The sequence below is a fragment of the Fundulus heteroclitus genome, chromosome 13 (assembly GCF_011125445.2).
Source record: "Fundulus heteroclitus isolate FHET01 chromosome 13, MU-UCD_Fhet_4.1, whole genome shotgun sequence".
Taxonomy (NCBI): Eukaryota; Metazoa; Chordata; class Actinopteri; order Cyprinodontiformes; family Fundulidae; genus Fundulus; species Fundulus heteroclitus.
The window spans coordinates 9,127,734-9,152,470 of NC_046373.1; the positions used below are offsets into that span (position 1 = coordinate 9,127,734).

At 40.7% G+C, this 24,737-nt stretch overlaps 1 protein-coding gene and 1 long non-coding RNA gene across 3 annotated transcripts; one reads left to right on the forward strand and one right to left on the reverse strand.

The window, feature by feature from the left end:
• The first annotated feature begins 1,481 nt into the window (after window positions 1-1,481).
• On the forward strand, window positions 1,482-6,675 carry LOC118565189. Its single transcript, XR_004932250.1, has 2 exons — window positions 1,482-1,765; window positions 6,224-6,675. It is a non-coding gene; the product is annotated as an uncharacterized LOC118565189 (long non-coding RNA).
• A 7,752-nt stretch (window positions 6,676-14,427) lies between these two features.
• Window positions 14,428-24,728, reverse strand: ccdc126 (coiled-coil domain containing 126). 2 transcript variants are annotated; one of them, XM_012874256.3, is made up of 4 exons: window positions 24,385-24,728; window positions 18,984-19,168; window positions 18,549-18,884; window positions 14,428-16,800 (listed from the first exon to the last, which is right to left on the reverse strand). In XM_012874256.3, the coding sequence occupies exons 3-4, from the start codon at window positions 18,787-18,789 to the stop codon at window positions 16,571-16,573; spliced, it is 471 nt and encodes a 156-aa protein (XP_012729710.2). In that variant the 5' UTR covers window positions 18,790-18,884; window positions 18,984-19,168; window positions 24,385-24,728; the 3' UTR covers window positions 14,428-16,570. The 2 variants fall into 2 exon arrangements, with proteins under 2 accessions (XP_012729710.2, XP_036000903.1); XM_036145010.1 differs by having other exon boundaries at window positions 18,549-19,163.
• Window positions 24,729-24,737: the final 9 nt, after the last annotated feature.

Genomic DNA, 24,737 nt, shown 5'->3' on the forward strand with positions numbered 1-24,737 from the left:
TTGTTGAACTTTTATCACATCAAGATGTTGTATGATGATATAGCCTCATACCAATGTTAGAATTAAATCATAAGGCATCTCATCAAAGTATTACTTTAAAGGTTTGCAGACATATTCAGCCAGATTGTTACATGTTTTCATTGTTGTTCATTTTTTCTTTCTTACAGATTTGTTGGTTTTTCAGTTAAAATGTACAAAGATCCAGTTAATATGTGGAAAAAACTCACGGAGCTATTTATCATGCTTTTTGTTTACGTCACAAAACCTGTGTTGTATAGACTTCTGAGAGCCACCGTCCACCCCTGGAGTGTTTGTCAATGCACAGCTCTCATGTAAAAGCAGGTTACAAAGGGGAAGTGTTGCTTCAGTGGGCCCTTCATCCACCGGCTCAGACTTTGGGGGCCATGTCTGTCTCGGTGGGTACGCCTCCCCCATCCTCTTCTCCCTGCTCCTGAGCAAACACCCCGCGCCTTCCGATTGGCTGACCTGCCTGACCAATCAGAGCGGCGCGGAGCCTCCTCTTTACTACCGCTGCCGGCTCGGCCTCAGCGGCGCTCGCCCATTGGCTCCCCGGCTGCAACTATTCTATATGAATCAGCGCGCCAAGCGCGCGTCTCCGGCCGCGTTTCCTCAGCTCGCCTGCGTCGCGGAACATAAAGATGTAAACGAAACACGCCAGATCCGAGGCGCTTTTTTCTTCTTTCCTTTTTCTAACGGTTCTCAGCTTTTCAGGAAGTTCCTGCCGCCCTTTACGTTCCCTGGGACTGCTCTCACAAACTATGGTTGTTTAAATAAAAATGACGCGTCTGATGAAACGCCCTTAAAGCGTTTTGATCCGAGAAAAATCGGCTGAAGGTTCAACTCACAAGAAGTCTCTTGTAACCTTTTCATCAGAATACAGATTTAGACATTTATTCTCTTTCGATGTATTTAAGGGTTTTTAAGAGGCGTTTGAGCAAAGTAGGATAATACAATTTTTTTCGTATGAGCCAAGTTGTTTAGCTTTAATGATTTACCCTGCCAGCCAAAAAAACTAAACAAAAAAACAATGGACCCCAAGCAGAAGTGCTCCGTCGGTCGGAAAAGTGTCAGATTGTGCTTTTTTGTGTAGCTCCAGGACGTATAGAGATAGCAGCCATTTGCGCTCTCTCTCTCTCTCTCTCTCTCTCTCTCTCTCTCTCTCTCTCTCTCTCTCTCTCTCTCTCTCTCTCTCTCTCTCTCTCTCTCTCTCTCTCTCTCTCTCTCTCTCTCTCTCTCTCTCTCTCCCTGTCGGTTTAAATGAACTGATGCATGGCTGCAGCCTCTCTCAGACTGACTATGTGTTTGCACGTGTTAGTGTGTGTGTGCGTGTGTGCGTGCGCGCAGGCTCTGCGGGAGGAGTAGTGAATGTATCGCTGAGGAATGTACAGAAAAAAGTATCCCCGCCCTCCCCCACGTCTCCTTCTGCCAGTTTCAGGGCAAATTCCATAGGGGGTGCAAACTAACATAAAGTTTCAGAGCGCAGCTGCATCCTATGTGGGGAGATCTGCGCGCTTGGCGTAGAAACCGTGCTTCTCTGTGCGTGCTTTTTTGGGGGGGTATTTGCTAGAAGGGGAAAGGAGGGAGGAGGGCAAAAAAAAAAAGGGGGGGGGGATTGTTTAAGTAAAACGCAGCTTATGGTCCAACTTTGAGCCGTTGCTGGCCTCTCTCCAAGATATAGTTTGCGTCTCCAAAGCGCAAACCTCCCCCATTTAGGCTACACTGAGTCCAGAGCTTCTGTTTTCCGGTGAGAAATGCTTTTGCTTTAATGTATATATTTCAAATCTTAAAAACAATTATTTTCTATCTCTTATTCTTACCATTATTTAACATCATTTAAACCCAGCGACTGACCGCTTCGGACAGCCAGTATGTGTGTGTGTGTGTGTGTGTGTGTGTGTGTGGGGAGAACACTGGCTGTGAACGCCATGTTGAAGCAGAGCCTTTGCAGTCACAGAATTGCTGCAAACTTATCTTTGCGTTGACGCAGCTCCAGCTTTGGCGCAATCAGACGGTTTCTGTTACATTGAGGGGTTTTAAAATGCTACGAGGAGAGGGGAATAAATAAAAAAAGAGGATGTTTTTCAGTTCAGATTCTGCTGTAGGAGGATACCCTTCATCTCATCAGAAAATGGCGGGTGTCGCCCCCCCACCTTCATTCAAACAACCTATGCAAGGGCATAAATATAGTAGCAAATATGGTCATTTTGTAAGAAATCGCTCGAATTGCTTATATATTCCAGCATAACTCTTTGGATTATTGGTTTGTTTTGTTGCTTTTTTAAGGATTCCGCCGAGTAAAGAATCTGTACGTTCTGTTGTTTTCAGCTCCTAATTATTGCAAAAGGCTGGAAAATAGTTACTTTTAATAGGTACATAGCAAGCAAAAACGATTATTTACATGTGGTATTATTTTATTATGGTAAAAAAAATGTATTTGTTTGTTTCAAAACGACTTCTATAAGCTAAAAATAATTATATTTATAGTATTGTTTGGATCCAGAGGGCAACAAGTGCCTTTATCTTTATTTTTCCTGAACTTGTAATAATGATCTGATCCAATTCTGATGCAAATCCTGCGCAGCATGGCGTGTAAAACAACAATTTGTTAATTTGTTTTGTGTTTTTTACTTTTCTTTTAACAAATAACCAACTTATAGTTTCATAATAAATTGTATTTATTTAAATGTCCTTTAAAAGAGCTGTATTTCCCTATTTTTCTAGCCTATTTTGCAGCACAGTTTCCTGCTTTAGAACTAAGAGTGACCGTTCTCACAGGATCACATGGATATTTGCAGACTTTGTCACACATTGCAGCCACAGTAGCCTATGCGGCCATGCATTGGCATGCAGCTCTGAGCTGCTCTGGTTGGAAAACTTTCCTTCTGCAGGCTGCTGCATCTGTTCTTGTTTACTGTGGTCATTTTTGACTGATGAGCTAAATTTGTTTTCAAAACTATTCTTAACACCTCAAATCTAATCAGTATTTGCAATTCTTTGCATGAAAGCAGTAAAAAAAAAGCTTAGTAGTTTTGCATCAAGTTGCAAAAGACATTAGACTGTCAATATTGTAATATAATATGCCTAATTTAAAGAATTTGGAATGTGTCTCATTAGTTTTCTTTTTTTTTAGATGAAAAGTAGTTATTTATAGAAATTGAAACTGAAATAATATGCAAAAGTTTTAAGTGTAATCACTTGTCAACTTTTTTCTCAAGAAATACAAAAATATGTGTTTAGGCTATTTTTATAAGTCTATTTTGGACCCAGGGATCTTTTACTTGTTGTGATAATTCCTTTTTGTTGACACTTATGGTTTGTAAAAAATCATTATAACAAGAGCATATTTTCAAATTTATAGTTAATTACTTTCCCCGATTGACACAATTTAGGTTACAATAAAAAAACAGGCAACAATGTGTGTTTATGATGCATTAAGGAACCATCTTTATTTTTCAACAAATATGTTATAAACCCCCTCCAATGTCTAGTTTTACTGAAATAATTTTAATTCATATTACCAAGTGCAAAGGGTGTTATAATTTGTTCTGTACCTCTCTGTTATCTGTTATTTGGTTTTAAAAGATAATCACCCAACCACATAAAATTACATGTTTACTACTTCAACATAAGCAGGTCAGAAGTGATGTTTTTAAGCCGTTATCTCTCACCAGTTTTCCTTGTAAAGCAACATTTCTCATAGTTCAATCACTTCCAGCTGTCAGACAAAGTCCTGTTAGTTAGGCTACTATTATATGTTTCATTACAAATGCATGGTATATATGTTGGATATTTAGTGCATCTGACATGGGTTATAACTTGGATGTCAATTTTCAGAATTAACTCATCTAGTTTGGAACATTTGTTTTGGTTTTCTGTCTGAGCTTCATGCTATATAAATTGTATCAGATGGGAAAGTTATCCATACCATCGGCACCAAATGTCCACATAAACCCCCAACAACATAAGTCCCCTTGCAGTTTTTACCTTCTACTCCCATCTATGGGTGAACAACTACTGTCATCAGACCAGTTACACAAAGTGGAGAGGGGGGGAGGTGTCATAAAATATATTTATCAAGAAAATCAAGAACAGTATCTGCCTTTTCCTTCTTTCGTGTGCACCTGTTCAGAAATGGTAGAAGGTGTTAATGCCAGAATTCCCATTAAGGAACAGTGTATTCAAGCGTAATGCTAATGCTGTAAGGAAGCTCAGCATTAGCAGCTGCAAAGCTAGGTAAAGATATAAATGGCCATCTAAAGACTAAATGAAATCTTTATTGAAAACCACTGCACAGTTTGGACCTTGTATCACTTCAACAACTCATTACCTTGGAACCTTAAGACTTATCTCTGAATCCGTATGAATGAAAGCATAACCCTGAGGGGCCCCTGGGATGTGTCAGCAGTGATTATTGACTCCCTCTGAGTGGAGCAAGGTCTACAGATAAAGAAGCCTCCGTTCCTTTAGGGTCTACCTGTTTAGTTGACCCATTCACAGGCAAGATGCTTTTTGCTCTCGGTTTCGTCACATGTTTTTTTCAGACGCTGCGTCTCATCTAGGAGCCAGTGAAGGTTCCTATAGTAGATGTAACCTGCAAAGGTTGTGCGACAGAGCCATGTTCTTGTTTTATTCACCAACAGAGATTCATCCCAATGCATGTTTTCTTGTATTTCTGCCTGAAAACTCCTAATAAAACGTTTACCAACATCCCTCAGTGCATGTTCTCATTGTTTTTCCAACTTATATTGAAGCCCTTTTCCACAAATGTGCGCATTAAAGACACCACCCAGTGGTCTATTTATTCTTTCACTGAGCAATGGTACAATGACAATAAAACTGAAAAAGAAAAAGAATAGATTTTTTTTTTTTGTTTTTTTACGGCAGGACTTCTCAAAATGCAGTTTTTAATAAGGGCACTGAAGAGAAAAAAACAACAACCTTTCTATGATTAAATCTGGGTTAATGACATTACAAAAGGCGCAAGAATCCAGCTGATTGGCAAGTAAACCCGTCTGAAGGAGGAGTTTGCTTAAAAACATGCATAAAACAGAAAGGAGCAGATTAAAATACACAAAGATGCACTGAAAGGAACTCTGATTAGTTGCCCTATATGCCTTTTGTGATGTCACTACAGACAAGTTTTAGGGAAGATAGGGTGTATCGTGAATAATTAATGCTTTACAACACAAAAAAGAAAAACAAATGACATGGTGTTAGAGAGTAGAAAACTATATCTAAAGTGAGGTAAGTTGATTTTAAAGAAAAGGCTGGCTATTGTCATCAAGTAAGGGAAGTACTACACAATAGTTTCTTTCATTTGTTTATAGAAACAACAATAAGAAAATACATAATTGAAACATTTCCTGAGAAGTTCTTGTTTGAAAAAAGCTACTGAAATCGAACAAAAACCAAGCTACTGATTCGAAACGCTTGATTTTACAGCCTACTAAACTGTAAAAGTCAGTGCAAAGTTACGCTGAGATAAATCTGTAACGATCACTGTTAGAAAGCATGTTCACCTCATATATATATATAGGCTGTAAAAGTCAGGAGTCTCCGTTCCTTCCTCTTTATGAGCTAACAGGAATAAGTGCAACCGTTTTGGATAACCACCAGTAAGCAAAAAAACAAAAACAAAACGGTAATATCTGCTGCACAAAAACAAGGAAAATAGCCTATAAGCCTAAATGGTGATGCTAAAAACCAAAAAACAAAAGCAAGGCTGCTTCCAAAAGTCTGAAACTCAAGGCAGCTAATGCATGTAAACTAGCTCGATTTCACAAACTGTTGATGAAGACGTTAAAAATCTCTCCCCTTAAAGCATCGCACAAGTATCAGAGAAGGGAAGCTGAACCCAGAAAGAAGCCAATCAGCGTTTGCCTGCGGAAAGAATGAGAAATGTTCTGGTTTTATGCAGTAGAATACAAATAAAATTAATATTTCTTAATTGGGTCCTGTGGCATGCAAATGTCCAAATAGAGCTGAGGATGCTGCACCATCATAAACAAGACCAGAAAGGGTCATTTATTTAGATTTTTTTTGACAGTAAAAGAGAGCCTTATTAGGGTGATGGAGAGGCCTTACAGCAGAAGACAAGGAGAGAAAAACGTTCCCCTCTGTGTAAAACCCCCAATGCTGGGTTCGTACTCAGAAAATCGTCACAGCTCATCTAAACTCTGTTTATGTCTGTCACATCTGTCAGAGCAAGAGTTGAGTCTCCATCCATCCCGATTGTCGTTTTACCCGACTGAAAACACGGCGCGGTTGACATGTTGCACCGTGAATCAAAGCTAAACAAGGATATCAGTGACCAAACAGTGTGTAAAACCTCTGGAGTCAAGGCCTGACTTCATCGCTGATCTTTAGTGAGCTGGCTGGTCCCTGTTCCAATCCAGTGCCTGGAATAATCTACTCCAGCGCTTCTCCCACCCAGCTCCACCTTTTATTGCCCCGGGAAGAGAAGGGAACGAAGGAGCAATAGCATCTTTTCTAGAGTTAACTTCCAAAAAGCAGGCCAGTGAATCACAGAGCAAATCCCTTGACAGGAGACGCTTCATTTCTGTGGTTATGGTACATAAGACGATGCTGACATCTAGTGGCAAATCCATATCACCACGTGTAGAAGGAAATAAAATAAATCTGTAAAAAAATAAATCAGCTTGATCAGATCGGAGCTTTATTGGCCGTGATTGTGGGCATTATGAAGACCGCCCTCGTCTCCACTGTCTTTAGCTCCAGGTGGTTCTGACTGCACCTGTGGACCAGCTGCTCCACCTCCTGTCTTTCTGCTGACCTGTTACTGTCCTGGATCAGCACAACGACAGGTGGTGTCATCTGGAAACTTCACAGACAGGTCCACTGAGGTGCAGTCATTTGTCCCCCCCTCCTGGACAGCGCCGGTGCTGAGCAGGAGAAGATGCTCCACAGCCTCCCCTGTTGCTGGCGGTCAGTCAGGAAGCCGATGATCTGCGAACAGACGGAGGCCGGTCCTGTGAGCTGGGTTAGCTTCTGGTGGGGAATGACTGGGTTGATGGTGTAGAAGCCCCAGTTGGAGTCCACAAACAGGATCCTGGCGTACGTCCCTGGGTGGTGGAGGTGGTGCAGGACGAAATGTGGTCCTGAGCTGACTGCAGCATCTTGCCCGCAAAGCAGGGACCACAGGGGCCCTGTAATGTCCTTCAGCACGGTGTTTTTGACTTTCATTTGACTTTCTATAACATTTAATATAATTAAAAACATAGTTTTTCAGTTATACACATATACTAAAAACATCTTATCTAAATAAACAATAACACAGCATAAAACAACCAGCCTTGACATTAATTTAACAAATACAAACATGAATATTTGGGGTTGAAAATTATTTCTTTTTTGTATTTTTTTTATCTTTAGTTTTTTTTCTCCTGTTTTTAAAAATTAATTAGTGAATAAATAAACAGTTAAATAAATGAAATAAAGATCAGACCAATAGCTGAAAGCTACAAATATATATTTTTACATCTTTCTGATCAAGCTTTTTTCTAAGAATTAGCCCCCTAGAGCAGCCTGTGTCCAGGTTGTGTACAGAGTTCACATGAAAAGGTCAACAGTGAGGAGTTGTGGCTTAGCAAGTCGAGCCAACAGCTATTTTTGCTAATTAAATCTGTTCAGTGGACATACTGCGGGGTGCAGGGTACCGGAGAGGCTCTTCCCTCTGGATCTTCAGCATCGTTTTTTCAGCATCGTCTTTTCCCGGTACTCCAGTTTCCTCCCACGGTCCAAAGTAAGTTTTTCTAATTAAATTGGCTAAATGTGTGTGACTCCCCGGTATCCCAAGGTAATGTGGATGTAAAATGTAAAAAAAATAAGGCTAAACTAAATAAGACAAAAAAAAAAGTCTGACCTTGTGCCAGAAAACATTTCCAAAATGATATCATGGAAGTAAAGATCTTTCCCCGTAAACATTTCACAATCTGTAAAACTTGTACCACACACAGCAAGTCAACAGCTTTAAGTGAGAGCTTAACATATGGGAAACTTCAATCCTGTAGCAAGAAAGGATAAGTTTAAAAAAAGTTAAGGAACAATAATTTGACACATATTTTCACCAAAGACTCACTTGACAGTCGTTGAGCAGACTGTCTTTGACGCCCTCAGTGGAGAGGGTGACAGACAAAAGGTAAAGAGGCTGGTTGCTTGCAAAGGGCGTTATTCCTTTCGTTAAGCCACTTTTGGAACCAGAAACAAGTTAAGAAGTGTCTTACTTACTTGAGCTCCGTGGTGCTTTTTAGAATAAAGACTATTTTAGAATTTGATTGGAAAATCAAGCTCCCAGAGTGTGGAGGAAGACCCTAGAAACACGAAACCAGAGTTGTCTGAGAGCCAGGGGGAACTTAACAAAGTCAGTCAGGATCTGGGGAGCCATGCCATCTGCTGGTATTGGTTAACGGTATTTAATGAAAACCAAAGTCATCGCAGCCGTCTACCATGGACTTTTTAGAGCACTTCCTGCTACCCTCTCTGCTGACATGCTTAACGGAGATAGTGATTTCATTCAGCAGCAGAACTCAAAAGGAAGATGGGAAACTTCAGATCCAACAACAGAGATGACCCGAGAGCAACCCTGAGCTCCCATTACACCTGGACCGAACCACAGGCTGGTCGCCTCCATGCCAGGTCACATCGATGCAGTAATTCATCTAAAGGGAGCCTGGACCAAATGCACATACTATAGTATACGGTACATGGACAAACTCTACAGCAGCCTGACATTACTTCTTCCCTTGCCTAATGTAATATTAAAATTTACTGAACCTAATTTGGGGCTTTCATTAACTGGAAGCTATCGCCATCACTCTGTGTGATGGGTCCTCATGGTTTATGAGCGTTAATAACTGAATTACTGAAACGAAATGTATCTTTGGACGACATCCTAATCCACAGAAACAGATCTGCAAATCTTAATGCAGGCATCGCTAACATCTTCTCGATGTGAAGAAAGACCTGAAGCGAACGGCCGGATTTTACACCACATTAGCTTTGCTTCCCCATCACCTGAGTCAATAACCGTCACAAGCTAAATAGTTATGACGGGGAAACTATTTTAACGAGTCCTGATAGCCTTTAAATCCCTGTTTTATCTGTACACAGATACAAAAGGGCAATTTGGAGAGACAATTAAACGGTACAGTGATGTTTTTGGACGTGGGAGGAAGCCGGAGTACCCAGAGAGAACCCAGGCATGCACAGGGAGAACATGCAGACTCCACGCAGAGAGACCCCGGGTCGGGGATTTGAACCCGGGACCCTGCTGCAATGCAACAGCAATCCCCTGTACAGTCCCCTGTTTTATTCTATCGCCCTATAATAAGCTAAAACATGCAATTATAAAAAGGCAGACCGTGGAAAACGTACAGCTATACTTTCTTGTCTGCAAGTGTTTACTGTTATAAACAAGTCGCAACATAAAATGAACAGCAACGAGGTCCAACACAATGTGTGATGCGTCGCCTTCAAACCTATAGAACCCAAGTAGGTTCCTGAGTAGGTTACTGCCAGGGTTTTCGTCCTCCCCCCTGAAGTCCCGAAAGAGGGTCAAAAGACCCTGAGTCCAAACTGACGACTCTGGTGGCTCAAATTAGCATCCCTTGTTCAATTGTAAATAGGGCCATTGCCTGAGTAATCAGCAAGGGGGGAGGAGAGCCAAACTCACAAAAGCATTCTACACTTCTGTACTGTCAGGCCAGAAGGTACGTGTGAATAGTCCATGTTGGGGGTGGGTGCGATCTATGATGGAGGCAGCTCTACAGTAGAAAACTAACCAAATTAGCAACACGGGTTGGCATTCAAAGTTACTGCAGGGCTATCATTGGATGGGGTTAAATAATAATAATAATAAAAAGACACATTTTACTGTAGGCAACCCGTGTTTACCTTACAAGTTTTCCTTGAAAATTAAGGAGCTGTTTGCTGATTTCATACATCAGAACACCCAAGAAAACAACTTTTATTTCATTAGATTATAATTGCACTGCATTTAACAAGGTCCCCTTTTTTTACTCTGACCATCTTCCCTGTATCTAGTGAATATAGCATCCCCCAAAGAATAAAAGCAACCAACACTATCACTTTACAACTATTACCCTGCAGTGTGGATAAAACTAAATACTATAATAATAAACAATTGTTTGTTATTAGCAAAGTGCAGAATTTTTGGGATACAAAATCTCTAAAACCATTGTGTATGGTTTATTATGTATGTATGTTATATTATAAATCAACTAGCTGCTTGGGAGTCAGGGTAGAAAAATAAGCCTACTCTGTGCTACCATCACAAACAAGGTAGTTCTGAAAATTATTTTAAAGAAGGAGGTGTTTGTCTGAGTGATACCCTGTCAGTTTAGGCTGATGACCATGTCCTGGTCATGTCTAAGTATGCCCCTCTCTTTCCGATTTCAAACGAACAATAACAAGCTTATTGTTTCAATCGAACAGTAAGTTTTGTGTTGACTAGAATTTAGTAATTAAGCAATTTTTTTTATCTAGGATTGTCAGGCCCTGAATACAAATGCAGTCCACACTTTTTCAGATTTGCCTTTGAAAACCACTTTTTAAACCACAGATCCTTTTCTATTCACATTACAATTATGCACTAATTTGTACGAGTCAATGTTATAAAATACCAATGAAATACACTGATGTTTGTAATCATAATTTAACAAAATGCAAAACAGTTCAAGTAGTACGAATACCAAATTGTCCAAATTGCCATTGCCTCTTATACCTTTGTATATTTCTCATGCTGGAATTTCAGTCCTCTTGACTTAGACACAAATACTTCTGGTCATTGCTCACAGCTGTACCTGGCAGTTAGTAGGGAGTTAAGCTTCCCCCTTCCTTTGGTGCACCAGTAATGGCCTTATTTACACAACAAAAGCACCGGTTCACAACTGCTTATAGGATGCTAATTAAAATCCTTCAGGTCAGTCGACCCGTCTCTGGGCTCCAAAGGTAGAAATGTTAAATGACCCTTCTCTGGTAATTCTAGTGTTAAAAACATGGCGCCGCCGGGCAAACTATATAATAAAGATGGTCGCAGCAGTCGACAGTGCGTGTTAGAAACGAGAAGCTTTTACCCTTTTCCTTGGAAATCCCGTGGACGACGCTGGGCTACAGTGGGAGGCAACGCTCTGCTGTGATTGGTGGATACGGTAGGTTGGGTCTGACAGCGTTCACAGCAACGACACGCTGGGCGGCGACGGCTCCCAAAACGTCTGCAGCCCGCTGTATGGCAAGCAATTGTGACATATAATCAAATCATGTTCCTACACCCTGATGTCCCGTAGATGTCAAAAATACAATTTCTATTAATCTCAATGGCAACTTTAATACAATTAAGACATAATTTTTTATTAGTACAATATGCATTCTAGATTTCAACAGCTGAGATTGTAGGATATGACAAAAAAAAATGTCAAGAAAACATGCATTCCTGCCTTCCATGCATCCGTTGTCTTCACTTCCACTTGAATAGCCAGACTCTCTAGTATTGTAGATATCCATCAGTTGGTTGTTTATATCTGCATGATTGCCTCGGATATCCACATTGATATTCTTCATATTCTAGACTGAGCATTGTGAATAGCATGGTGCCTAAGAGACTGGGCACATTTCTTGAAGGTCAGCTGGGGGGCAACCTGGATAGAAGTGATGAGAAAGCGGTGAAAAGTTTGGGCAAAGCGTTTGCCAGCAAGGACGAGCTGTAAGAGCAATCTGATAATAATAAATCATTAGCCATGGACGATTTAAGCCCAGAAAATTACTCTTCAGGACCTCCTGCTTGTTTGTTTTTATTAATTGGAGTCACATGACCACATTTCCTTAGGCCGCTATGAGTAGGAGGTAGGAAAATACTGCATATCTTCATCGGCTTGTACAAAACATCCGCTACCGGAAGGTTCCAGTCTATACCCCTAAAGTCAGCTATGAAATGGCAAAGAGGCAACATGACCAGCACCGGCACTGGCTGTTTATAACAATCACATGGACACAGTAAGCACTCTCACCAGTGGATCTGAATATCTGCAGCGCGCACCTGTTAGTGCACCATTTCAAATGTTGTGCAAAGCAAATCTAAAGATTACCTGACCGCCTGATAAATGGTGCAGACCCAGTCACAGCGGAAGCGGCTACAGACCGTACAGCGGAGGGAAAAAGTATTTGCCCTCTTACAGATTTCTTCTGTTTTTTTTTTTGTTTTTTTTTTTGACACTGTTAAATATTTCAGATCATTACATAACTTTTAATATCAAACATGACCGGACTAAATACAAAAAAACAGTTTTCAAATCATCAGTTAATTTATGAAAGGAAGAAACCTGTCCACACCAAACTGGTCTTAGGAGAAAGTAGCGGCTATTTAGGTCACTGATCACCCCCTAACCCCAATAAGTGCTTGTTTCGGCCTTGGTGGCAACAACTATCATCACGCGTTTGATAAACTGGTATCTTTTACGTCACTGGGGAGGAATGTTGGCCCACGCCTCTTCGCAGAATTATTTTAATCCGGCTACACTGGAAGGTCTTTGAGCTAGCACTACTTGTTTAAGGTCATGCCACAGAACTTGAATGGCTCCACGTTGTTTCATTCTACCATTCAGCGCGAAAACGCTTTGTTTGTTTGACTCCGGACGTAACGGAGCGCATTCAGTTCTACTTTTACCTTGCCAGTACACAGAAAACTTGCCCAAAAAGTATTTGGGATCAAGATGTTTCATGGAAGAAGAGATGAGCTATAGTGCTCTTTTTTTTCTCAGTTTTATATTTTTTATATTGCTCAGTCGGGAACTCTGACCTTAAGTCACGCAGTCGAGGTCTGTAGTGGTTTTGATTTTGTGCTGGGTTCCTTTGGGACCTCCTGGACGAGTCATGGATTCATTTTGGTGGGCTGACCGAACCTGGGAAGGCTCACCACCGCTCTGTTTTCTCCATTTGTATATAGCGGCTCTCACTGTGATTCACTGGAGTCCCACACACTTAAAAACATCTCTAACACTTCCCAGACTGAGATGTGTTGAAGACCTTGTTTCTCACCTGCTCTTTAATCACTGTAGATCAGAGCGTATTTGATGCTTTAGCCGACTTCATGCTGTCAGACAGGTTTGGCTCGGGTGACTTGATGCCGCAGGTCTGGCAGTGATCAAGCCTGGGTGCAGCAAGTGCAAGTGGGCCAAAAAAAAGTGTTTGATAATTTAATCCACGATTTGACAAGGATTTGGATAGTTTGTCATTAATAAATTAAATTATTCATTGAAAACTGTCGCGTTTACCCACTTATTTTTCTCAGGTATCAGAAGCAAACAACTGATTTTTCTTCACTGTATGCCCCTTTAAAGGCAGCTCCTTGTTGTTAAAGGCAAACCGTCAAAACGTCATTTGCTACAAATAAACTGACCAGTTTAAATTGAATTTCCAAATAAAACATGAATGTACAAATATTGAAACAAAGACTAATTAATGTATTTATTTAAACGACCTCTTAATTTTAAACTATGAACACATTTATAAGCAGCTGTGAGATGCTATAATGACCAGAGAATTTCTGAAAAGGAAAAAAAAATCTCTGGTAGCACTTTATTTGACAATGTCAGCTTTGCATTAAAAATGCCAAAATCTACCCAATGACACCTAATAACAGTCATAAACATTCATAAAGTCTCCTTCATGTTCAGGACAGGTGTTATATCATGTTTACGACAGGTGTTATATCATGTTTGACAGTGTAATGTCAGTCTTGTGCACGCCACTGCAAATAAAGTGTTACCAGAAACTAAGCTGATGAGGGTATCCCAGTGTCCAGAAGAAACACACATTTTTCCTCAACTTTAAATTTCAAAGAATGTATTTTTTTTTCTTCTTTAAAACTTTGTCACTGAAACCTATTTAAAGAAACCTGAATGAATACCATTATAAAGCTGGCCAAAGGTCAGGACTACTAAAACAATCTGGAGAAGAAATCACCGTGACACCTTTGGAAACCTTTGCCAGTAAAAGATTTTACAGCCATATCCACAAATAATAAACTAAATAAAGAACTGTTGAGAAAGAAACCTTCAAGAGGATGACTGCCAGCTCCAGGCCTTGAATGCAAACAATACAGGTTAAAGTAAAAAATAAATAAATAAAGTATCGTGGCCTGAACAATCTATATGTCAACTAGAAAGCAAAAAGAAAGTTGCAGTGCTGTTAAAATAAAACAGGATGCAACAAGGCCGATGTTGGTTCGGTGTCCTTCTGGTCTTAGCGCTTAGACGTCAAATTTGACTGATTTGCAATTGCTCAAAACCGTTGCAGATGAAGACAGGGGGCAGAATTAGTCAGCAAGAATTGAACTTGTACTACTTTGATAACAACACACACACACACATATTGTCCATGAAGGTTTTTAATCATGATACTTAAAAGCTTCTTTGTGAGGTGCGGATGAGGAGAAAGTCCCCTTCAGTTTAAAACTTCCAGCGTTTTTTCCAAGTTTGATTGCTTAAAATACAAAGAAGGTGTAGTTACATTTTAATATAACCGTACCGGAACAATCATTCAGAACCTAAAACATGGATTCTGCTGCTTTTTGCAAAACTTAATGACAAATCTTCATGTTAAAACATCAGAGAATCAGATTTTTAGACGTACGGCCTTGCAAAAGTAATTCAATATATACGACGGTCCAACACAAAATAGCCTAAAATTATGAAATGCAAGGAAAAGGATCATGTCCAAAGAATTTATGTTTTGGCCTCCCGGGTCACGATATGATATTGAACCCCTCATCCACATGGTAAAACATGGTGGCGGCAGCGTTATGCTGCGGGGATACGTTCGACAGACAGGGGAGGTGGTAAGAATTGACGGGAAGACGGTTGGAGCTTGTTAGAGGCAGCAAGCTTTGCAGCCGGGGTGGAGGTTCACCTTCCAACTGGGCTGCACGCTTAAACGCCAAATTCAAAGACTCTGTCCATTCAATCTGACCAAGTCTGTAAATGCAGGCGGTGGTTCAGGAAGCTATGGAGTCAGATGATGCAAATGCATGATACCTTCTCGGATTTTTTATTTCAAGGACTCATTTCCCTTCCACGTCACAACTATGCAATGCTTTGTGTTGGCTCGTCGCTTAAAATCACAATAAAATGATTTTTTTTTTTTTTTTAAGTTTGTTGTTCAAGAGGTGAATCATTTTGTGCTGTAAAATAAATACAAATCAACTAAAAACCATGAAGTGAGGAGAAACAGTAACCGTCATGTGAGACATGAACAATGTGGCCGATCTGGTCCAAAACGGATTAAAAAAACAAAAAAGGAGACGATCGATTTCTACGAAGCTATTAGGAAATCCTCCTCAAAGTGGCCGGCTAATCTAATACACCACTTTAAGATTATGAAGCAATCACAGCGTCTCTCTCAAAGGACCGCTGAATAATTTAAGACTCTTTAGCTCAATATGGTTAATTCTCAAGCAACAAAATGAAGCAAAGCCTTTATTAATCACATTCGTCGTCACACAAAACTCTCTGATAGCATCGGCCGAAGCGTTGCTCGCCTCTAAAACGGCGACTTGACTGAACCGGTGGAGGTATTTTACCAGTCCGTCAGCATTACAGAGAGAGAGAGCGACTACAGGAGGGGTAGACCTGCAGAAACATTCCAGAAATACTCCACTCCCCCTTTAAACATGTCTAAAAACGCGAGTCAGACGAGCCTGGTAGATTTAGAAAGTCTCTAGTCACAGTGCAATATGAACCCTGAACAACACAGATCTACAGACGGCGCAGTACATTCAATGTTCATCGTCTGAATTGAAACGGCTCCAAAACGGCACGCGGGACTCATTTCGATTTCAGCAGATATGGCGAGCCCGCGCGCTCAAGACGAGACGTTTCCAGCGGCGGACGGACGGACAGCGTCCCCGTCATCCTACATGAACGCCCCAGCAGCAGAGCAACGCGCACACATTTATATTGCCTTGAGTGAAGTGCTAAAAAAATATTCTTTGGGTTGTTTCTTAAGAGCAAACTTTATTCGTCCTTAATAATCACAAGCTAAAAGAATCTTCATTAACCGTGCCTCCTAAAAGCACTAAAACACAGCTATTCCTCCTCTTCTTGAGTGTATGTATGGTTGAGCTCAGTATTTCTTGACGCAGTAGTGGAAAGCTATTCGTGATGTAACTGTGAGGCATTTTAGCCCGATATCTAATTAACTATTCAGCTTTTTGTTTTGGTTTCTTTGCATTTACTTTAACAGTCATGAAATTCAAAAGTTGCATGGTTAAGAGGAAAAAAAAAAAGAAGAAAAGTAGGCAAAACAAATTCTGCAATGCTAGTATAAAATATGACCAGGACAATCTGAATGTATCAGAAGGAGAAAAAAAACAACAAGTCCTTAATTTCTTTCTCCGACTGGACTGAATTAGGCATTCAGGATGTCCGTGAATATCTATATTGCTACTTAATCGCTTGATGCTGACACACCGGCGAGCGATGATGGAGTGGTGCTTCGACGGCAAAGGAACCGCGTCTTAATGTGGCCGAGGTCTTTTAGGGATGTGTGGGTGAAGACGCGACATCCCAGGGTGGCTCCCCGGCGACTCCTGCTTCAAAGCTTTCCGCAGGCCGGCGGGGACGCCCGCTGCTGCGTGGGACGTGTTTGTTGAAGAGGAATTCGCCGCCAGTTCGATTTTCCCCTCCAGTTTGACCAACCGCGTCAGAATGTCATCCAGCAGCACCGCTATGGTTCTCTTCAGGTCAGCTGAAAGGTGACGGTTGGAATTAGAAAAATGATCCACAGGAATGACAAATAAATTAACATCTGTGACGTTTACATTGATCGACAAAAGTATTCGCACTACTGAAACCTTTCCATAGTTTGTTACATCCACACCTGTATCCCCAACATACGCAACATACATGTTCAGTAAATTAGAATATTATCAAAAAGTCTATTTGTTTCAGTAACCCGTTAAACTAAGGCAAACACATTATATAGATCAATTACTCAGACAGAAGTCTTAAAGCCTTTATGTCCATTAATAACGGTGATTTTTCTGCTTATATATAATTAAAACACAACATTTAAGATAAGAATATTGCATCAAACCAATAAAAAACATTTAAGTTTTGTACAGAAATGGGGGGTTAATGAAAAGTCTGTTTAATACTTGCTCAAAGGTTATTTTCAAAAGACATTTTTGATCAGACAATTGAGCCTCATTGGACCCATATTCAAATGAACCCATATTCTAGTTTATTGACTATGACTGTGTTTTATGTGACAGACCACAGCGGCCGTATTCACAAAGAATCCTAAGGCTAAAAGTAGCTCTCAGTGACGCCATTTTAGGAAAAATCTTAGAATTTCTCAAATTCTAAGAGTTTCTTTGAATTTTACCTCAGTGAGATAAAAGTTATTCTCAAAGCCTAAGAGTGTCTTAAGCAGAGAAGAGGGGGAAATTAATTAGCTTCAGCGGCCAGAGGGGTTAAAGGCGGCTCTACCTAACGTCATTTTATTCAGGATAAATAAATAACAAGTAAAATGTTGGATAAGCATGAATAAAAAGTGGAGAAATGTACAAGAAATTTATCTAAAAGAGGTGAGAAACTATTTCCTGTACTGATAATGTCAGCAGCCTAAAATGTCATCTAGAAGTTCGCTTGTGTGATGCCATCTCCTCGCTTTTGATTGCTGCAGAGCATCACATTCCAGGCTGGCGCGTAAAGTACCGAGACGCGCAGAGAAAAAGCCGCATTGATCTGCGGCAGTACGCTTCTTAGTCTGTGATCCAGGGACAGATTTACTTGTCAACAGTCCTTCTCCTCCCAGAGCTAACCGCACAGATGCGCTGCTGTTTGGTTTGTTTCCATCTTTTTTTCTCCATTTCATGTCAGTCATTTTGCCAAATACGACCGCTTTATACAAGCAGGCAATCCCAGCAAAATGCTGACAGGTGAGTGCGCATTAATAAAGATATATAAAGTAGTAAAATGACTGACGAGTAAACATAACAATATGCAAATCAAAATAATGATGAGGATGTGAATAAAGTGATGTTGTGATAATTAATTTAGCTAATTTTCATCTTAATCCTGTCTAACCGATGGATCTCTCTCCTTTGATAGGAGCGCATTTGGTTTTTTTTTCTTGTACCATCAACCAATCACAGCTCTTGACCTGGCATCGGGGTCAAGCAGAGATTAAATTATATACATCAGAGCATTTTTACTGACGAGGTTAGTTCTGGTTGCGCTGGACTTTACTAAGTGCGGTTGGAGTAAATTTATATTTATATAAAACCATTTATCATGTTTCCTCTGCTTCACAATCATCCACCACTTCTTGTTGGCCTATCCCTTCACGATGTCAATAAAATGAAATACTCTGACCACAATACTCAAGTATTTCTGGTAGTAATGTGACCTAATATGAAAAGGTTCCATATGAATACTTTTGCCGTGCGCTACAGTTTGATTGTCTTTCAAACGGTGCGTGAAACAGCTTACCGTATCCTGCCATGGAGGTGCCCTGTGGGCCCCCTGGTGCGTTCTGGTTCTCCTCCGTCAGCACCTTCACGTATCGCCGGCTGAGCTCCAGGATCTGCTCGCGCAGCTCGGCGCTGCTTTGATGGCGCGGCTGCTGCACCGTGTAGCGCAGCAGCATCAGTCCCCACGCCAGCCCGAATACCAGCAGCAGCACACTCAGCTTCTGGGACATGTTCCTCCGCAGCAAGAGTGCGCCCAGCATGGTACTGGGCGGGGGCGAAGGGGAGGTAAGGGTGCCTTCTGAAAAGGCCGAAGGTCTCGTCTTTGATGCGAAGACCCGATTATGTATGGAGCAGTCTAAAAAAAAAAAAATAATGATAAAAAGGAAAACTAAAAAAAAAAAAAAAAATAGGTGAGGTGCCTTTTCTTCAGTAAGGTTCTGCAAAAGCTACCAACATCCTGCCTCTCACGGAGGAGGTGAGGAAGTGCCCAGCGACAGCAGAAGCCAGGAAGTGTGAAGACGACACAGATAAAAACCAGCAATCAGGAGCTTTTGGAGGAGTTCTTCGCTTGCAAGATCTCGAACACCAAATCATCTACGCAGTCATGGCACACAGGCTCCGCAGGCATCGTTACCTACGCTAAAAAAAAAATACACAAAACAACAACAAAAAAAGACCAAGTTAGTTAAAGTGCATGCACATACAATGCATTATTTTATTAGCTTCACGTGAATCTTTCATTTGGAGCTCGTGATTTGGAAAAGCAAAGCGACATTTTTCAGATTCTTCTTCCTATTATAAAAAGGAGCTGAAGCCAGCATTAAGGTTACTTCCTAAGCTACTTTTCATTTATTAGAGGGATTTCTTTGCCGCTCAGGGTCTGGGCGCACAAAAAAAAAAAAAAAAAAAAAAAAAATCAGACAAATCTCTTTCAGGCCCCTTGGCCCAGAGACCCAATTACAAGTTCAGGTTTCATGCGGGCCTCATTTTGCAGCTCCAGACGGACGACCAGACAGGAATGACAGAGGGCATCCTGTTCCTCATCGCACCAAAACAATGGCTATTGAAATGAAGAAAATACAGGCTATGTGGGCAATGTGCGCATACAGGAAAAAAAATTAGGTGATCCCTTCTCGGCTTTCATAACTTTGTCACATATTTCATTCTCAGGAGGTTTCTGTGGGAGTGTCACTTCCTGTTCAGGTTCAGAGAGGGGACAGCGGCTGGATGTATAAATTATGAAAAGATGGGGTAACACAATCTGAATCTGAAACGAGGCTTTGTAGGTCCTTTCCTCTGACCCGTGTAAAAACCGGGCTTCAGCAGATAAAAAAAAAAGACACGTTAAAAGAGGCAACAAAAAACCTTTCCAAATTCATAACATGACGTTAAACATAAGAAAGCTCTAACATCCTTTTCAGGCTGCAAGTGCTGGTGGAAGGGCCACAAACACTCATCATAGTGCAGCTTTATTTTTCATTTTGACCAGTGACACAGGCATATGAATCAGAAAAACACAACCAACAACTAGGGCTGGACGGCACGATTAAATAGAAATATATTGATCAATATCGATAATTATCAAAAAGTTCCAAACATATTTTTTTATCTATATTTTAAAAAGGGACAGTGTGTAACTAATTTGTCTTTTAATTAGCAAAAATCAAGTATCGAGTTTATAAATACATATTCCGACAAAGTCTAATAATCTCATGTCAAAAATGAAAGTGTTCTCATAAATTAAAATTAGTAGTTTCTAAATACGTAGGTGTCGGTGCGACGCCGTTTCTGATTTCATCAGCCGACAGGGGACAAACGCGTTTTCCCCCATCTGTCTCCTAAATGAAGACACGCTGTCGGTGGAGGAGGAGCAGAAAACAAGCAAAGACGACTGTCTCTCATTCTATTTGCCATTTTCTTTTTATATGGAGGACCAGCCATACTCTTAGCCCAGTGAGAGGGAAGAGAAAGTAACTAAGAAAAGAAAAAGAAGAAATAACCAGGAGAAAAAAAATGAGAGTCTATATCGGCTCAGCTATTATTACCAGGTGGAGACGATTGATGAGGGAGCGGGAATTTAAAATGGATGCGGAGGTTGCAGGCTTTCTACTGGAGGACAGTAGGTGAGTTAGTTCAACATAACAGTGAAGTTTATTTTGCCGTCATGTTAGAAACACGGCAGTCGCAATCCAGCAGCTACTCTGTCCTCCCGGCAGAGACGGCTCGTTTGTTTGTCTCGTCTCCCTCTCAGGGACTATGTGTACACGAGGTGGGGCGCAGTGATGTTTGGGTTTGCATAGACATTATATAGGTAGACGCCCCATGGACTAGCGCAGCCTATTGGAACTGACGTTTCAGCGCAGCCGCCATCTTGGATGGGTCGCTCACTCAACCCCCAACCACCAGCATTTATTTGTACTGAGGAAGCTTTCTGCCTGACTAAAATAAATAAATCAATAAATAAAACAATTCTCCAGAAGACACGTGTCTTGTCCGTGTAGGCCGCTGCACATTGCAGAAAAGCTTGACCGTACCGATTTTCAACAGCCTGGTGAAGTCTCTTATCCTCACCCCAGAGATCAGTAAATGGATAAAAAAATTGTCCAAAGCAGACAAAAACTCAGCTTTGGAGCTTTTCCGGTTTAAACCCACGCAAATAAACAATTTAATTTAGCCTTGTGCAATAACGTTACACACCTCAAAAAAATGACGAAAACGACCACAATCAGACGGAAACTGTGAATCTTTTACCGTGTGCGCTGAGAACCATGAAACGCATACAATTTCACAGTCACTGAAAAAGAAAATGGTGTCAGATCAGCAGATCCAAATGTAATCAGAGCGGTGCCTGAACTAATTTTGCCATAATGCAGCACAACTCAGGATTCTAACATACTATCATAATTATTACCATTAGAATAGCAGTGTTGGGAACAAAACAAAGAGCAGGCTCTGTGCGCGATGGCTGACTTTTTAGGTGATGTTTTTTAGTGCAACTTGCTGGCTTGGTTCACAGATTTAAAACCACTCCACATAGTGTGTGCGGTGACAGGCGTCTTCATCCAAGTATGGGAAGCATGTTCACGCCACTACAACGATTCGGTGTACATTACAATGATCGGCATTAAGCTACAATGGAGCTCAGTGCAGCAGCTAGGCAGCGCCGGTTGAATCTGATAGACACTGTAGCACTAAACAGGTTGGAGCAGACAACCCCTGATAAACGCTGACGATGCTCAAAAAGCGGTTGGTTTGCAGTCAGTCATTACAAGTATCCCTCGAGGCGTCTCCGTGACTGACAGCCCCGTCGCCATGGTTATCTGGTCAGGAGGCGGGTGCCTTCCAGGCCCTTTTCCTGATTTGCATATGTATTTAGGGCCAAGGACACACATGAACCTCCGTGTTATTCGCCAGACATCCGGATTTATCAAGGCAGTGTGTGTGGTGATAATGTCTGCGCAAGGTTCTATGCATGTCATTTTTTTTTTTTGCGGGTCACCCTAGAAATATTTCAGATTGTTTAAGTTTATTTTTTCTTGTGAGCCAGGGGAATGTGTAGCAGCCATGTTTCAGACAGCTGACAAGCAGTGCACAGCAATAAATGGGGGAGGGGTTCCATTAATCTACGTTGTATAGCTGGAGAAAACTCTGGTCATTTCGGCCCCTTTTCTGACATCTTATTAAAATTACTAAATTGTGAAAAGGGTAGGATGTACAATGTAATCGGTTTTCAAAAAACCTCTAAAAAAAAAACAATTTTTTTAACATAATAATACCAGTTTTCTTACAATCAGTAAACTTTAAAATCGGCCAAACAGTTTGCTAGATAATATTTGTACATGTTTTTTATACAATAAATCAGCTGATTTAATGCGTAAGCATATGAAACGTTCCAGAACAACCGTAAATAAATTTTACAATTAATTTGAAAGTTTATCAACAATTTTTTTTTATCTTAAACAAACTTTAAGATAGAATACCCTGTGGTAATTGTGAAATATATATTCTAGAGTAAGGAATTTGACCTTCTGGGTGAATAAAGGGTATATTACAAGTCAATTAATTGACAATTATTCCAACAGCTAAATAGGGCAGAACATTCTCACTTAGGGCTGGACAATAAATTGATTTAATCGATTAATTCAAATACAATTTATTAAGATTTAATTTTTGGAAAATTTTATTTTGCCAATGGACTCATTGGGCTTCCATGCCGAGAATATCATGCAATGCTGAATATATGTTTAAGAAAATATATTGTCAAAATAAAGAAGAAACTTTTTTTTTACCATAAGAGGAAGCTCTTTAAGTTACTCACGTACTTACTTTTTTAAGTTAGTTTGAAGTTACACAAGTGAAGTGAAGCCTGTACTTAGCTCATTGTGTAAAACCAATAGCAGCAAACATTTAGTTAGATTTCCATTGTTTACAATGGCAGGGCCGGCATCTTTTTTACGAGCTTGTTTCATGGCTTGTATTTAGTTGCACTTTGAATTCAGGTCAACTCCCAGTCGAAATGCTAGAAATAAAAGCAAGTTTTTAAAACAATTTCTTTTTGGGACACGAAAAGGAGGGAGGAAAAGCGAGTAATGTGATTTGGAATGATGAAAACTGGAGATTCTATTTTCACCGCTGTTTGTGAAAAAACAAAAAACAAAACGTAGGATCAAGCTTTTTTGTAATTTTGGGTGACAGCTTTTCAAAAGTTTTAACATATCTTGATTAAAGGAGCTATAAAAGTAAGATATTTATTGTCATATCAACCCAAATCATCCTCATTTGTCACCTGGGATGGACGTAAAATTCCCTATAAACAATCGGTCCTGGCAGAGCACAACATTTAGTGTTTTATCTTGGCAAACATGGAAGCCCCATATCCCGTGGAAGTAAAAATTCAGTGCAACAATGGACCGGACCGTGAATAAATGGCAGGTCTCCATGAAAGGCATTGTGTATGTGTTGTTCCAATTTTAACCACTAGATTAGATTAGATTAGATTAGATTCAACTTTATTGTCATTACACAGGTACAGGTACAAGGCAACGAAATGCAGTTTAGGTCAGTAGGTGTCATTCATAGTTATTGTTCCTTTAACTTTAAAATACCATAGATTTCTACTTTTAGACACCGTTGCTGAGTAAAACTGACACATTATTTCATTACCCTTTCAGACAATTATTTTTTACATCTCTTTTAAAGATTTTGCTATTAAGTTTAGTGTCATCCATCTTTTTTTTTATTTGATCTAACCACGTCGGTAGGGAAATATACCACAGCTACAAAAAGAATGCAGTTTAAATATAGCGTGTCTCCTGGAAGAAGCGATAAAGCACACCACACATATCAGATTGGCTAATCCTCCAAGTTAAATATTGACCACACCAGATGTCAGAGATGTTATTTTACAGCTGACGGGATCACCAACTGACTCCATCTGATAAATATTGTAGAATACAACCCGAAAAGTCAACAGCACCGGGGCGGAGGAGTGTCCCAGGAACACAACTCGCTGCCAAGTTTGCTGTAAACTGCCTGAAGTCATTTGTACACAACACCCAAAATGTACATGCGAACATGCAAAGCGCGACGCAACCCGCGCCAAACATGCAAACACAGAGGCGGATTCGCAAACCCTTAGCCTAGAAACAAATCCACCTAAAAGCAATTGTTGAGGACCTTAAGAATGAGCTAAACCAGTTCCCAACTCCCAAACAAAATCTCCCGCTAGTGTTAGCTCGACGTGTTAGCTCGCAAGCTCTCCATAACGCCACAGTGCACAGAAACACTCATCAGCGGACACGGGTAGCCCGTCAAAAACACAAATGTGGCCCCCGCCGTGGGTCCTAGGGCGATACCTTGGGTCCTAAGGGGACGTTGGCAAGCTGCTGCAGACGTGCTGGGACCGGGGGCGAGCTTCAGCGGACACTGAAGGATGACGCTTGCTGTTCGCCGCCCCGCGGCTGTCGTCGCTACCGCTGGAGAAATGTCTTTGGCGTGCCACCATTTCCGTTAAATTAAGAAAAAAATAAAACGGAAACAATATAAGGCTTTGCTACGAAGCACCGAGTCCTGATATGTTTTTTTTTTTTTGTTTTTGTTTGTTTGTGTATTGCCTCGCTGCTTATGTCGGCATCATTCTTCCGCCGACAACGTGCCGAAAGCCTCGTTAGAGACGGAGCAGCTGTGCTGGTAGTAGGCATGCGACTGA